Source organism: Rana temporaria, chromosome 13, assembly GCF_905171775.1.
Source record: "Rana temporaria chromosome 13, aRanTem1.1, whole genome shotgun sequence".
Classification (NCBI taxonomy): domain Eukaryota; kingdom Metazoa; phylum Chordata; class Amphibia; order Anura; family Ranidae; genus Rana; species Rana temporaria.
Window position 1 is genome coordinate 42,005,497 of NC_053501.1, and position 16,959 is coordinate 42,022,455.

Here is a 16,959-nt window from a genome sequence, read left to right on the forward strand (position 1 = left end):
CCCGTATGTTACGCGTGCCTCCATATGTTACCGCACAACACACCGCTCAGCTGTGCAAAGACATGAATGAAGTGTCACTATGTAATAGTTAATAAAGTTAAAAAAACAAGTAAACATTGTGATGTTCCGAGGCGAGCACTGGACCACTCCTTGCCTAGCCAAAAGGTATAGCCTAAGCCAACATTTTGCAAACATTGGGGCCCAGTTACATTTGTGTTGGTGCTTTAACATGCATTACCTCACATGGTAACACATTGCATTAAGGCAATCAAACGTACCAAATGGTCTTGAAAACCATACATGTCGCAAAATGTGAAACACACTGTAATCCAACATGGTGAGTTGCAGCACGCTGCAACTCATATGCATTCAAAATTAATGGCCATTGTTGCACAATACCGCAACGTGAACATGTTAATGGAAACGGAGGAAATGGTAAAACCAGTCAGGTTATTACTTCTGTGTCCCTGCTGGGACGAGTGATGAAAAATCTAACATTCTGCAGTTGTCACTGAAAGAGGCGAGAAGAAATCTTCCAATAAATACACATTTTTAAAAGACGTGGTATATAATCTTCTTTACAGACACTTACCAGCTCTAAATGTGTCGGCACAAATCAAACATGTTTTCCATCCTTTCCTCTGATAATAGTAGGCCAGCTGTAACAAAATAAAGGCAATGTGTTTGTCTATTAGCTAGTCTAATATAAAACCTGTCCACATGATTAGCTGCACTTAAGCCAAGAGGGCCAAAGCAGTACATTCTACATTACCTTTGAACAGGTAGTTGTTTTTCCACTTCCTTGTAACCCTACAAACATTATGACATTTGGCTTTCCTTTAGTAGGTGTCCATGCCTTTACTCCTGGATCCACCAGCTATAAGGAGACAGAAAATTGGCTATAAGCATATCATCATTTCATCACATCACAGCATCAATATACATTTTAGTTTAGCAAGCCGACATCAGCATAAATTGTCAGCTGATATAAAGAAGTGAAAATATTTTAGTCACCGAGTACAAGTAAGGAGGGTCAAAAAAAAAAAAAAAAAAAAAAAAAAAAAAGGAGGGTCAGGACATTTTCTGATCTGAAAACTTGTTCTTGGTCCATGATATAAAGTGGGTGGGTTAGTACGAGAGCATTACTAGCAGCCTAGGGAGGTGGTCAGAAATGGCAACCCTTCAAATTCTCTCATTACAGGTTTACTTTAACCCACTTCCCTACCTGCTCATAGTGATATGACGTCCGCAGGTGGCATCTCCCATCCTGGGCAGGCATCATACAACGTCCTTGGCTTCCCGGCAGTAAAGGGGGTGTGCGCACACCGCCATGTCACTCGGGAGCCAATGGGCATGCCCGGCAGCCGCGATGTCCGCTGGGCACCCACGATTGCTATTGACAGAGCAGGAACGTGGATCTGTGCGAACACACAGATCCACGTCCTGTCAGGGGAGAGGAGACAGATTGAGTGTTCCTAGTATATAGGAACACCGGTCCGTCTGCTCCCCTCATCAGTCAGATAACACATTTAACCCCTTAATCGTCCCCCAGTGTTAACTCCTTCCCTGCCAGTGACATTTATACAATAATCAGTGCATATTTATAGCACTGGTTACTGTGTAAATGTCAATGGTCCCAAACATGTCCGATCTGTCCGCCGCAATGTCACAGTCAGGATGATGGGGCAAAAAAAAAAAAAAAGCAGATCACCGCCATTACTAGTAAAAAAAAAAAAAAAAAAAAAAAAGCCATAAATCTATCCCCTATTTTGTAGGCACTAAAACTTTTGTGCCAACCAATATATACTTATTGCTCTTTTTTTACCAAAAATATGTAGAATACATATCGGCCTAAACTGAGGGGAAAAAAAATTGGGATATTATAGCAAAAAAAATATATATTTATTTTAAATTGACGCTCTTTTTTTGTTTATAGCGTAAAAAATAAAAACCACAGAGGCGGAGCAAAAAATGATAAAAATGTATTTGGGTGCAGTGTTGTTGGGTACAATTGTCATTCAAAATGTCCTTCAGCCTGGACATGAGACAGACTTTGAGATGCTACAGCTTCAAATGCACACTTGTAAAGCTCACAGTATGCAGTAACAATGGAGGAGTTAGGAGCCTGTACAGCTGCGCAAGACTGATCGCAAGGCTGGGAGTTCAATTTTAAAGCAAAAACACCAACATACCTTGACCAGCTCCTTGAAGACAGCATGCTGAATCATTTTTCTCTTATTGAGACCAGATGCCATTTCTTCCAGATCAATTGCAGACCTACAGAAAAAAAAAAAAAAAGTGGTTTTGCTTCAATATATGTTCCTTTTATTGCATGATATCAAAAAGGTAGGTTTTTGGGCAATTTTAAACCACATAGAGTGGGGAAGGTCTAAGTATATTGCCATCTTTTATTCCAATATAGAGGATTTTTCTCACTTCCTTTTGGGGCATTAGTGATCACAGACACAGGATCCAAGAACCTTGCCAACAGTGACAGGAAAAGCAATATGAACAGTTTTATTAGACAGGGAAGGACTTAGAAATGTTATTAGGTTTTCTTTTTGTCTGCATCCTTTCACATCCTGTCCCATAGATTGTGCTCCACCACACTGGAAATGAGGGAAACTCTTCCCAATTGGGAATCAATTATATATAGATTGTTTGTATAAAATATTCACATTACACTAATATTATAATAAGGTGACTTCCATGACACTCATCTTGCACAGTATGTTTGGTATGAAGCAGAACAAAGATAAGAACACTTACTTGACATTTTCTCTTAGTTGCTTTACAAGCTTAATGTTGACATCTGCTTCTAGTAGAGCTGTACATACTTCTTTCAGCATAGCACCGAGCACCTGCAAAGAAAACAGACAAAAATGGTCCTTATCCGATGCCAGCTAACATTGCCTACCGTAACAATGCTGCAAATAGCTGTCCTGACTCGCAAAAAATACAAACAAAGTATATCCCTCTATAGTGTGTACCTGTCTCAATTAAGAGCACCAAGTGTCATTTCTGTCTGCTGCTTTGTTCCTCTGCCATCAGCATGAGTCATTTATGACAAATAGTGACAGCGGAGGGACCTCCAGCAGATTGACAGCCTCAGCTCCGTTCCTGTGTACTGTGCGAATGGGGGTGTATCTCTTCCTTCCAATTAGCTTTCCTCATTGAGCACTGCAGAGTGAAACTTCAGCTCTCTACCACCTTTTTCCTGAACCCTCAGACAAGCTTTTAAATTCAGCACTTTAAACAGATGTAGAGAACAGAGGGCTGCAGATAGACATGTACAACATACATAGGATAATTTGTTTAATCTCCGAGTATCACTTGAGGATAGTCCCTTCACTGGGTATATGTAAGGGTTTACAACCACTTTAAAAGGCGTTGTATACTCTTTTTCGCACAGAAATCTTCTCTATGCAGCAAATATCAAGAGACCGCATATAAAATAGTGACACGCTGGTACAGAACTTCTGTGCTGGCTAAGATATTTCCTCTACAAACTGACCGATGTTGGCGTTGCAGCCTACACCCAGGCACCCTATTGCATATTTTTTGGGACTGCCCTGTGCGCCAAACTTTTTGGCAGCTGGTACTTAAGCTCATACAGAAACTCATGGACATCTCCCTTCAGGATAACCCAGCTGCGGTTCTCCTTAACCCTACTCCCCTATCAAGGAAACATTACCATAAATCCCTCCTCAAACATCTCCTTAATGCTGCTCGGGCCAGCATCCCACCTCTTCGACTCCATTCACACCTGAGCGACAGCCGCGTTCGGCGGTAGCGGCGTATTTTGCCGCGAGTGTGAAACTTTCAATTTTTTTTTTTTTTTTTTTCAAAGTCTTCCCATTGCTGTCAATGGGCAAACGCCAATGTCGCCTGAAAAAAAGGGTCCGGGACTTTTTTTCAGGCGACAGGCGTTCGGCGTCTGAGATGTGAACCATCTCCATAGACAGCAATGGGAATTCTCCCCTCTAGCGGCAGAAGCGTCGGGCGTTTTGTCGCTCAGGTGTGAATGCAGCCTTAAGCAACAGTCTGCGTCAACAGTAGCCCAAAGGTTCGCAAGAGTGAGGGACATTGAGCAAATGGAAGATCTGACTCTGTGCTGCAAGATAAGTCGGAGGAACATAAGTCCAGATGGATTCACTGGAACCTCTTTCGCTTCTCTGACGAATTCACCCATTACATGGCAGGATCCACCGTATAGAATCCCCAGTGCCAGGTCATCGTTACCGATCTGGGCTCCCTGGGGGTAATTGCCCCTCCCCTCCTGTCACCCCCCCCCCCTCCCTTGTGTGTTATTTTTTTCTTCTTCCCTCTCCTTTTTTTATTTCTTTTTTTTGTTCCTCTCTTCTCTCAATAAAAAAAGAAACAAAAATGTGATGAGCACAGATGTTTACCCTGTATTAGACTTAAGCGAGTGGTAGGACTCTGACTGAATATTGACCCTTACCCACATGCAACTGTTTTGTATGGTTATTATTAGGGTTGCCCCGATACCACTTTTTTAGGACTGAGTACAAGTACCGATACTTTTTTTAATGTACTCGCCGATACCGAATACCGATATGTTTTTTAAATGTGTCCCCAAATGCAGCCATGTCCCCCACATATTGCAGCCATGTTGCCCCACATATTGCAGCCATGTCCTACATACCTTGATGATGCCGCACGTGCCGCCGTTAATCAGCGCGCGGGGAACATTACAGCTTTCGTTTGAATAGCTGTATCCCCGCCGCGTATAGACACTCCCCCTTGCGCAGGATTGGACAGATAATCCGTCCAATCCCGCGCAAGGGGGAGTGTCTATACGCGGCGGGGATACAGCTATTCAAACGAAAGCTGTAATGTTCCCTGCACGCTGATTAACGGCGGCTTTGCGGTTTGCGGCGGGGGGGGGGGGGGAACAAGTATTCTATTTCAGTATTGGGGGTATTTGCGGGAGTACGAGTACTCCCGCAAATACTCGGTATCTGTCCCGATACCGATACTGGTATCGGTATCGGGACAACCCTAGTTATTATATTTAATATGCTCATTACAAACTATCGGTAATGTGAAGTTGTTTCTATGCTTGTATCTGTGTCTTTAAATAAGACAAAAAAAAAAAAAGGGGGGGTTGTAAACCATCATCTTTTTTCACCTTAATGCCATCCTATGCATTAAGGTGAAAACAAATTGTCACTGAGCAGACCCCCCCCCCACCCCCCCAGTTTTATTCACCTGAGCCCATTCGATCCCACGGCGGAGACGTGCTCTAACTATCTGCCCGGGATTCTCAGCTCTTGATTGGATAGATTGGTAGCAGTGCAGCCATTGGCTCCCACTGCTGTCAATCAAATATAATGACGTGGGCGCTGGAGCCAAGTCCAGCATTCTATGTCTATGGACGCAAATGCTAGACTCGGGAGCACGCCCGCAAGGTAACCTCCAGGGAGAGCACTTCTCCTAGGGGGTTCACCGATGCGGGGAGGGGCCCCAAGCACCATTGGGGGACCCCAGAAGACTATGATCGGGGCAAAAACAAACTGTACAGTGGAGTATGATATGTTTTTAAATAACAGAGGGTTTACAACCTCTTTAAGGTGAAACCTGTGTTAGTCTTCAAATCAGGCCCCATGTACCTTTTGGAGCCCTTTCAATCTCTGGTCAAGGTTGTGCATTGGGCTTCATTCGCTGCTCAAGTCAAAATGAAGGCCATACCCTTTTTATCAAATGGCAAAACTTCAAAACGGTAAGAATATGCCCTGGCATTTGACAGTTAAAGAGGAAATAACTCCCATGCATAGTTTGTACCTATAGGTATAGGCAAGCCCATAAAAAGGCTTACTTATTAGGTACTGTAAATATCTCCTAAACTTGCACCGTTTAGAAGATATTTCCTATATATTTAGCCAATCACATCATCGTCGCATGCGCTCTAAAGGAACGGCCACCGGTGCCCTTCGTTTAGAATCCTGTGCTGTGAATGACTGTTCCCTGCACATTTGGGTTCAGTGGTTGGAAGGGGCAGAGCATAACTTCAGCAGAAGTCAAAGCATTTGTATAGTCTGGGCGCAGGAACCTACAGAGATAAAAAGGCATCTATCCCACAACGTACACAGGTGACTTGATGGAACCAAAGGGCCTGCACTTCAGCACTGTTGTCAAGTTTGGAATAACTTAGGGTAGGTTGGGTTCGCTTTAAAAATGTTCAGGGTCTTAGAACCATTTTCTGAACAAGAACCGTTCCTCTATAATTATTTATGCACTTAATATGAGTAATCAGTTTTGACAAGAACATCTATCAGAAAATACAAATGTACAAAAGCATTTAAAGGATAAGTTTACCTTTGGGAATATGTAACATGTTCCTGCTGCTCTCTGATCACCCCCCTCTCCCCCTGCCTGTGACAGTGCGCGGGGGATCTTCTCCCCACACCCGCCGTTACAATTTGAAAAGAACTACAAGTACTGACAGACTTTGTGGCTGGCGGCTTGTAGTGCTCAATGAAGGAGCATTGCACTACTTGCAAAAAAAATGCGCATTTATTATTATTATTTTATTTTTATTTTTAACGTGAACCTATCCTTTAAGGGTCCTTTCACACAGAGCGGACCGTTTTTGTGTCCGCAAAAGCTCAGCGGGGATCATCCGTCATCCCCGCTGAGCTGTCGGCGGATAGGGCGGTCCCCGCACACAGTGCAGAGACCGCCCTGTCTCTGCTCCGCTCTCCCCTATGGGGAATCAGATGCAGACGGATCGTCTGTCCGTCTGCATCCGATCCGTTCCGCCGGACGTAAGAAAAATAGGGTTTTCTTCCGTCCGCAAAAGCGGATCCTGACGGACGCGGATGGTCGCGGACGCTCCATCCGCTAACGGACTTGTAATAAACGGACGAGCGGAGCGGACATGTGAAAGGGGCCTAATCCAGTGAGCAAAAAAAAAAAAAAACACAGGGGTAAAAGTGGGGGTATTGACCACGGAATAAAATACAAAACCTAACTGGTTACTATTTTTTTTTTTTTTTTACTATATTCTCTTCCTCAATTCTTTACAAAACTTTCACTTTTTATAAAGAAAAAACATAAATGTCAAAGTCAGTTAGTCACCAGAGATACCTGAATATGGCCAATTGGTACATGTAAATACCATTTTTAACAAATCTTAAAACATTCTTTAAAAATACTTTGAGCTGATTGCTTTTCTTTTGTCATTAGCTCTTCTTTCACTCCAGTCTATACACTGACTAAAAAAAGGGGATATAGTTTCAGTGTGACCAGAGTTCACTCAGCTGAAGCCAGAACCATACAGGATAGGTTCTGATTGGTTGCTATGAGCTACTGCACTAAAGAATTCACTCTACATGCTGGTATAAGTCCATCCAGCAGGAAATGTTAGTAAAGATGGGCAAAAAAAATGTAGACATGGAAGACAATTTACTTAATTGAATGTATTAGAAGAGTAAAAAATCCGGCAGCAGTGCAGTTTGAAAAAAAAAAACCAAAAAAAAACCTGTTACTTTATTTCATCCATCTAAAACATAAAAAGGAACCATTTCTGTTACAGGAATTGATTCCTTTTTAGATTTCGATGGATAAATAAAGAGAGTTTTTATTTCAAGATGCCCTGGTGCCAGACTTATTACTTTTCTATTGGATCTTTGGATGTCTAGTAGTATGCGAGTCAAGCACAGATGTTTTGATCTAATCCTGATAACCTTCATGGAATTTTGGGATTGTAACACTTTCCCGTTAATTTAATTGAATGTGTGTACTTTCATTGGCTGCATTAATAAAAGGCTAAAACCTGCTGGGTATACCAACTACTGTGCCTGGTTACTGGGATTTCCTGGTGAAGAAAATAACCAAAACACTAGAGGACAAATATTATTTTAGCAAAATCTTACCTCCTCATTGATGATTGTGGCATTGCTCAAAGAGCGTAGCGCCGACGTGATCTTCCGTCCTAGGTCCGCTAAAACCATTTTGGCTCTTTTCTGTAACGCTCTTTACCCTAGAACAAAATATACACAAAGCAAAAATAAGTACATTGGGGCTTTCCTTAGGAACACACAATATTCAATGTAAGGGTCCGAGTAATTATTCATCTGCTGTTACATTTTACATATTACCAACCCTTGTATGGAAGAACCGCTTAGTGAGTCACTGATCCAGGACAAGCATGTGGGCATTCAGTGCAAAGAGGGAGAACAATAATAGCAATGCAGATTGTACCTTCACAAATAAGTCAGCAATGAACTCTATGGGCTTGTTCACACGGGCGGCCCGTTCAGGTCCGCCTGCCAGTTTTTTAGGCGGACCTGAACGGGCGTTCCGTGCTCCTCTATTGTGCCACGGATGTCAGCGGTGACATGCCCGTTGACATCTGACCCACCAAAGTGTGACGGAGGAAAAACCTACTTTTCCATCCGTCTGGCGGATCGGGTGATCACGGACAGACGGTCCATGTTCATCCGATCCCCCCATAGGGGAGAGCGGAGAAAAGACAGGGTGGCCCCTGCACAGTGTGCGGGGACGCCCTGTCATCCGCCGGCTCAGCGGGGATCAACGGAGCGATCCCCGCTGAGCAAGCAGAGGTTCACGGGGCGGATCATTACTGATCCGCCACCGTGTGAAAGGTGCCTATAGCGCAGTGATGGCGAACCTTGGCACCCCAGATGTTTTGGAACTAGATTTCCCATGATGCTCAACTACACTGCAGAGTGCATGAGCATCATAAGAAATGTAGTTCCAAAACATCTGGGCTGCCAAGGTTCACCATCACTGCTATAGCAAGTCTTTCCATGACTTGTGTGGGCTTGGAATAGTTTATCTGGTGCAGCTATGACCTTCTGCCTCAACTGTAATTGTTAGGGTGGAATATGTCACACTAGAAACATTGTAGCAGAGATCTGTAGCAGCTACAAATGTGTTTTCTCTGGTGATTTGCAGCTGGATACAGAGTTGCTGCTATATAATTGACTACAATGCTTCTCTGGGTAGCTACAGATCCCTGGTCTATCAGCCATCAGATTTTGTGATACCGAAGCTGGCAATTCTGTAGCTTGCTGCATGAAGTCAATCATACTGTGATCAGATGTTCCAAAGTGATTCATTTACCTAGTTAATTATTTTAACTGCAATTAATTTGTAGCAAAAAAAAAAAAAAAAGGGGATCTACCAGATGGTCACCAGTCATCTCTATGACCGTCGGAGGACATGGGCGCGATGTTATGACGTCATGCCCGGGTCCCCGTATGTAAACAAAGCCGCGATTGCAGCTACTAAGCAACAGTAATCATGAGATCGGTGACATTTTTTTCACCAATCTCATTCTTTCCAGCCTGGAGGAGAGATGCTCCATAAAGAGGACCTGTCACACACATTTCCTATTACAAGGGATGTTTACATTCCTTGTAATTAGGGTTGTCCAGATACCGATACCAGTATCGGTATCGGGACCGATACCGAGTATTTGCACTAGTACTCGTACTCGCGCAAATACTCCCGATACCAAAATAGAATACTTTTTTTTTTTTTTTTTTGTGACATCGAACACAAATTGGATGGCACTATTGGATGGCACTGATAGGTGGCACTGGCATTGATTGAATGGCACTCATAAATGGATGGCACTGATAGGTGGCACTGGCATTGATTGGGTGGCACTGATGAGATGCACTAATAAGCTGCCTCCCTGCACTGATGCACTAATGGGCACTGATCTGCACTGATAGGTGGCACTGGCTAGCTGCACTTTTGGGCACTGGCACCGATGAGCTGCACTGACAGTGATCACTCCTTCAATGATATGTAGTTTTCCAGTACCGTATGCTAAAAAACAGCCCCACACCATGATGTACCAGTTCTTCATAATTCTAAAGAAAATATCTTTGGTCTGTATTGTGGTTTGAAAACGGTCACATGACATTAAAAAAAAGTATCGGTATTCGGTATCGGCGACTACTTGAAAAAAAGTATCGGTACTTGTACTCGGTCCTAAAAAAGTGGTATCGGGACAACCCTACTTGTAATAGGAATAAAAGTGATACATTTAAAAAAATATATATATATATGTAAAGAAAAAAAAAATTAAAACGCCCCTGTCCCCGGTAGCTTGCGCGCAGAAGCGAACGCACACACAAGTCCAGCTGACATATGTAAACGCTGTTTAAACCACATATGTGAGGAATCGCCGTGTGCGTTAGAGTGCCAGGAACAATTCTAGCACTAGATAAATCTAAACTGGTAACCTGTAAAAAATTGTATGGAGATTTTTAAGTACCGAAATTTGGCGCCATTCCATGAGTGTGTGCAATTTTAAAGCGTGACATGTTGGGTATCTATATACTCGGTGTAACATAATCTTTCATATTTTACCAAAAAATTGGGCTAACTTTATTGTTTTGTTATTTTTTTAAAGCAGTTCTCCACCCTAGAGTGAAGTCCCGCTGATCGGCACCCTCCCCCCTCCGGTGTCACATTTGACACCTTTCAGGGGGAGGGGGGTGCAGATACCTGTCTAAAGACAGGTATTTGCACCCATATCCGGCCCGGCATTCACTGGCAAAAGACGGGCATCGCGTCACATCCCATCGCCCCCTCGTTGTGTGCTGGGAACACTCGGCTCCCATCACACAGCGGGAGCCAATCGGCCGGCGCAGAGCGACTCGCGCATGCGCCGTAGGGAACCGGGCAGTGAAGCCGGAGCGCTTCACTTCCTGGTTCCCTCAGCGTGGATGGAGGGGGGAGCAGCAGGGTGACGAGCGATCGCTCATCCTCTGCTGCGGACGCCGCTGGACTCCAGGACAGGTAAGTGTCCTAATATTAAAAGTCAGCAGCTGCAGTATTTGTAGCTGCTGGCTTTTAATATTTTTTTTTGGCGGAACATCCGCTTTAATTCATGAAACAATTTTTTTCCAAAAAAGGCGTTTGAAAAATTATTGCGCAAATACCGTGCAAGATAAAACGTTGCAATGACCGTTGTTTTATTCCCTAGGGTGTCTGCTAAAAAAAAGATATATAATGTTTGGGGGGTTCTGCGTAATTTTCTAGCAAAAGAATGACGATTTGTACATGTAGGAGAGAAGTGCCAGAATAGGCTCGGTATTGAGGTGGGTATAAAAGCCCTGTATTGTAGTGGTTAAACACTGTTTACATATGAGGGTGTGACTTACGTATGCGTTGGGGCGCTGTAAAAAAAAATAAACATTTTACACTGTCGCTTTATTTTTGTATCACTTTTATTCCTATTACAAGGAATGTAAACATCTCTTGTAATAGAAATTAGCTGGTCCACTTTATTGAGAGCTCTGGGGTTAAAATGCACCTCTCCCGCCGCCTATAAAAGTGATCTTGCGCAAAATCCGCCGCTGGGATCACTTTTATCGGAAAGCCGGCCGCCTTACGAAGAAAAGATAACTGGGTTATGGCTGCTAGCTGCTGCCATAACCCAGGTATTTAACATCAAATCACGTATATATTTTTAGCTGGCTCCTAGATTCAAAGCAAAAGACACACTACTGAACACTCCAGCACTAGACAGAGCTCATCACTTTACAAGGCTCTCCTATACAGCCAAGATACTAAAATCATTGCTCAAATCTAACACACCACTAGTGACAATGTCCCATAGGAGGTTGATTTACTAAAACTGGAGTGTGCAAAATCTGGTACAGCTGTGCGTTGTAGCCAATCAGCTTCTTACTACAGCTTGTTCAATTAGCCCGCATTCACACCTAGGCGTTTTTACGCCTGTAGCGCTACGCCGCTGCCGCCAGAGGGCTGAAAACAGATGTCCCTCTATGGAGATGGACGCCTGTCGCGTGAAAAAAGGTCCCGGACCTTTTTTTCAGGCGTCTTCGAGCGTTCGGCTAGGAGATGGGAATCATCTCCATAGAGGGGGTCATCTTGGGGCACATCTAGGCGTTTTGTCGCCGCAAATCGCGGTACAAAACGCCGCTATTTTTACCGCGATTTGCGGCGACAAAACGCCGCGATTTCGTCCGCCTAGATGTGAATGGAGCCTTAAGCTTTGACAATAAAACCGGGAAGCTCATTGGCTACCATGCACAGCTGCACCAGATTTTGCACACTCCAGTTTTAGTAAATTAACCCCATAATATCAGTCTAAGGCTGATCATACACTGACTGTACACCCTCTTTCACCCCCGGGTCACACATACGCAATGCGGGAACCAGCGTGGTTCCAGCATAGCATCTCCCTCGTAGGCAACTGACACTGCGCTCTGCGAACCGCCGCAGATGTCAATACAAAGTTAAAGACACCCCCAGATCGGTTTTCAGAGCGATGTGTAAATTCGGACATGAATGGGATTGATTGGATGTGAACATCGAGTTCTGTCAAAGCTGCAGACACTGGTAGCTGTCACCCAGAGAGACCAAACATACAAGTCAGATCAGATCACTTGCAGCTGAGAAAAAGGCCCCTTGCACATTAGCGGACCGTTCGTCCGTTTACGGACTTGTAATGCATCCCTATGGGATCGCATCCGTTAGCGGATGGAGCATCCACTAACGTCCGCAACGATCCGCTTTTGCGGACGGAAGAAAACCCTATTTTTCTTCCGTCCGGCGGAATGGATCGGATGCAGACGGACAGACGGTCCGTCTTCATCCGATTCCCCATAGGGGAGAGCGGAGGAAAGACAGGGCGGTCTCTGCACAGTGTGTGGGGACCGCCCTGTCCGCCGACAGCTCAGCGGGGATTACGGATGATCCCCGCTGAGCCGACGGACACACACGGAGCGGACACAAAAACGGTCCGCTCCGTGTGAAAGGACCCCAAGGCTGTATTCACACCTATGCATTTTTAATGCTTTTTGCTCTACAGAACGTGTTCCATAGGAAACCACGTTAAATAATCTGTAGTGCAAATCTGCAAAAAGCACAGGTGTGAATCAAGCCTAAGGCCCCTTTCACACTGGGGCAGGACATGCGGTGGTGGTATAGTGGCACCATACCGTCGGAATTGCGGCGGTATTCGGCCGCTAGCGGTGCGGTATTAGCCCCCGCTAACAGCGTAAAAAGGGTTAATACCACCTGCAATGCGCCTCTGCTCTGTTTATCTTGCTCTGTCTGCCATGTATGATCAGACTAAAAATATATTGAAAGCCAAAACCTATTTTGATTTAGATTAGGGAAGGGTTAATTTTTATTTCTTGCTGTGGAGATTCATACTTCTATTTGTCCCAAATTTTTTTTTAAAAATTAAACATTCTGAGCTGTCATCAGAGCAAAGGAGAAAGGGAAAAATCTGTGATAACTCTGTAAGATGGAAAGTTACTTTGAGAGTAACTGCAGTACCCTTGATTAGAGGTCAACCGATATATCGGCCAATCTTTGGCCGTTTGAGAAATCGGCATCGGCTGATTTTTATCCAAATCGGGCCGATATTTAAAAATTCCCGCTAGCGATGCCACGGCTCCGGAGCGGCGGCCTTTCCTGATGCTGTGACCGCGGCGGCAAACAGGAAAGACCGCGGCTTCGGCCTAGCTCCGGAGCCGCGGCCATCTTGGTACACCCAGCGCGGCGTCCCTCCTCTGTTAACACCCACAGAGGAGGTGGGGCCCGCGCTCGTGGGACACACACCGCTCTGGTGTCTGTACTACGGGGGGGCAGAGGGTGGGGGGGTGTCTATACTGGAGGGAGAGGGGGCGACACCATTTTTTTGCACCAGTGCCACCTACCAGTGCCACTTGCCATCTGCCAGTAACAATACCAGCGCCACCATCCAGTGCCATCTGCCAATGCCATCTGCCAGTGCCAATACCACCATCCAGTACCAATTAGTGCCACCTTCCATCAGTGCCAATGCCACCTGCCAGTGCCAATACCAGTGCCACCATCCAGTGCCAATTAGTCCCACCTTCCATCAGTGCCATCCGCCAATGCCACCTGCCAGTGCCAATTAGTGCCACCTTCCATCCAGTGCCATCCGCCAATGCCACCTGCCAGTGCCAATACCAGTGGCACCATCCAATGCCAGTAAGTGCCACATTCTATCCAGTGCCACCTGCCAGTGCGATCCAGTGCCACCTGCCAGTGCCAACTAAAGCCATACGTGCCACCTGCCAATGCCAACCAGTGCTAACTATTGCCACCCAGTGCCACCTGCTAGTGCCATCTGCCAATCAGTGCCACCTGCTAGTACCATCTTTCAGTGCCATCCAGTGCAACCTGCCAGTGCCAATAAGTGCCTTCTGCTAGTGCCATCTTCCTTCCAGTGCCACCAATAAAAAATAAAAATCGGCCTAAAATATCGGCCGCAAAAATCGGCATCATATATCGGCCATCGGCCGCCCAGATTACTAAATATCGGCATCGGCCAGAGAAAAACCCATATCGGTCTACCTCTACCCTTGATGCCAATTCCCCCCTGGGCTCAGGACCTACTTAAAAGGAGCTTGTTTGGCTGTACTCCTATGCATCACAGGAGTGTAGTTCATTCTGCGCTCCTGTGACCTGTATTCCGCAGACAGCAGGCTGAAGTCCGCTGTCTGCTAATGTCACAGTTCCGCTCCAGGCTTGGGTAAGATCACAACAATGGAGACAGGATTCGCCGGGTGCTTGGACTGGCACCCAGCTCAGCTTGTTATCGAGCCGATGAGAATCTGAGCTGGACGCTCTTGCCCCCTCCACAGCCCAGCACTTCAGTGAGCGAGGAGGGGCAGAGCAGAGAGCCAGAGACTGACCGTCGCCAGCACTCTGCTCATGGAGACCTGAGAACCGATCGATTGGCGATGTTGGAGTCGACAGGGGACTGATGCTGCATCCACCTAGGCAAGTGCGATTCTGGAAAAAAAATAAATAAAAATTCCCATTTATCTCTCTTTTAAATGTGACTTTTGTGCAAGCAGGAAAACTGGCACTTCTGCAGATAAGAGCTCCACCGAGTCCCGAAGGAAGAGCCCTGCAGCACCAGTGCAATGTAGGGCAACAGCATTCTTGCCTAGGAGGAAGGAGGGAGAGCTACTCTGTACCACAATAAAGTAAAAGGCAAGGACAGGAAGTGGGATGAAATATCCTCCAGCAAGACAGGCAACACAACATAATAAGATCTTTCACAAAATAAAAGAAAAACAGTTTTGCCTTTACTGCACTTTAAAATATATCTAGAACCAAAATGTTTTGTTTTCAATTGGGTAGTGTGGAGTTTAAGGAGAACTGAAGAGACAGATTTTTTTTATTTATTTTTTTACACCTGTCAGATTTTATTGCGGTCTGTGCCGCCGTTAGGAAGAGTCATTCTATCTGTTATAACTATAAGTGAAAGAAAATCCCACATTTGGAGTTGTCATCAGAACAGGACTAGAAGGGAAATTTTCCAATAGGGGAATCAATTTTTCTCCTTCTCACTTCCTGATTTGGCTATGAGGCAGGAAGTGAAGGGAAATCTCTCTGATGAGACACAAAAATAAAAACACACACACACACACACGACAGTTGTCTTAGCCTTCTATTACTCTATCCAAAATAAGACACATAAAAAATGTTTTGCCTTTAGTTCTACTTCAAAAAAAGCCTTGCAAAGATTATGTTTTTGCTGTCGGTATTCCACAAACAGCACAGGAAGTGAGAGAAAAATCAATTGTCATTGCAACAGGTGTCTCCATTAGAAGATTCCCCCTCTATTCCTGCTGTGGTGACAACCATAAAAGTCTGGATGACCAATCCCTCGGTCTCTGTGACACTGATCACCAGGAGAATTGAGGGGAGGAATGAGACAACTATAACCCTTCACAGAACCTCTCACCACTCCACCAAAAACTTGGCGGATTAGGGGGGGGGGTTGAAGTACAGGCGGCTTGGGGGGGTGGGTTGAAGTACAGGCGGATTAGGGGGGGGTGGGTTGAGGTACAGGCGGATTAGGGGGGGGTGGGTTGAGGTACAGGCGGATTAGGGGGGGGTGGGTTGAGGTACAGGCGGATTAGGGGGGGGGTGGGTTGAGGTACAGGCGGATTAGGGGGGGGGTGGGTTGAGGTACAGGCGGATTAGGGGGGGGGTGGGTTGAGGTACAGGCGGATTAGGGGGGGGTGGGTTGAGGTACAGGCGGATTAGGGGGGGTGGGTTGAGGTACAGGCGGATTAGGGGGGGGGTTGAGGTACAGGCGGATTAGGGGGGGGTTGAGGTACAGGCGGATTAGGGGGGGGGTTGAGGTACAGGCGGATTAGGGGGGGGGTTGAGGTACAGGCGGATTAGGGGGGGGGTTGAGGTACAGGCGGATTAGGGGGGGGGTTGAGGTACAGGCGGATTAGGGGGGGTTGAGGTACAGGCGGATTAGGGGGGGGGGAGGTACAGGCGGATTAGGGGGGGGGGGTTGAGGTACAGGCGGATTAGGGGGGGGGAGGTACAGGCGGATTAGGGGGGGGGTACAGGCGGATTAGGGGGGGTTGAGGTACAGGCGGATTAGGGGGGCGGGTTGAGGTACAGGCGGATTAGGGGGGGGGGGAGGTACAGGCGGATTGGGGGGGGGGTTGAGGTACAGGCGGATTAGGGGGGGGGAGGTACAGGCGGATTAGGGGGGGGTACAGGCGGATTAGGGGGGGTTGAGGTACAGGCGGATTAGGGGGGCGGGTTGAGGTACAGGCGGATTAGGGGGGTTGAGGTCTCAGCAGGGTAGTGCAGACATGATGATGCTCTCCGGGGTCCTCTGAGAGTCGAGGTTCCCCAGCAGCTGGGAATGACCAGGCGGTCAGGACGGTCCATATTACCCGGAAAAGTCTCTTCTGCCCCCGGCGGGACCGCTCAGCCCGGCGCCTCTCCTCCCTCCTCCAATGGGGAAATCCGGCGACCCCCTTCTACAGAACCCCAAACACAGACGAGCTCCCCAGCAGCAACAGTAACTTCCGCTCCCTAGGAAACGTCACCATTTCCAGGTGACCTCTGACCCCATGCCTCTTACTCTTTCCGGAACCGCGTCCATACCATAGAAGCTGCGAAAGGCTA

The 16,959-nt window shown here is 46.2% G+C and overlaps 1 protein-coding gene across 2 annotated transcripts in view; it reads right to left on the minus strand.

Moving 5' to 3' along the window:
* SRP54 (signal recognition particle 54) overlaps nt 1–16,904 on the minus strand; it is a 35,911-nt gene extending 19,007 nt beyond the window's left edge. The window contains exons 1-6 of one of the 2 annotated variants that reach the window (XM_040333234.1): nt 16,725–16,904; nt 7,899–8,005; nt 2,770–2,861; nt 2,193–2,277; nt 773–877; nt 593–659 (exon numbers count right to left, since the gene is read on the minus strand). In XM_040333234.1, the coding sequence (XP_040189168.1) occupies nt 593–659; nt 773–877; nt 2,193–2,277; nt 2,770–2,861; nt 7,899–7,976 (427 nt within the window). In that variant the 5' untranslated portion in view covers nt 7,977–8,005; nt 16,725–16,904. Of the gene's footprint in view, nt 1–592; nt 660–772; nt 878–2,192; nt 2,278–2,769; nt 2,862–7,898; nt 8,006–16,724 lie in introns of those variants that run through there. The other variant, XM_040333235.1, reaches the window with a different exon arrangement.
* Nucleotides 16,905–16,959: the final 55 nt, after the last annotated feature.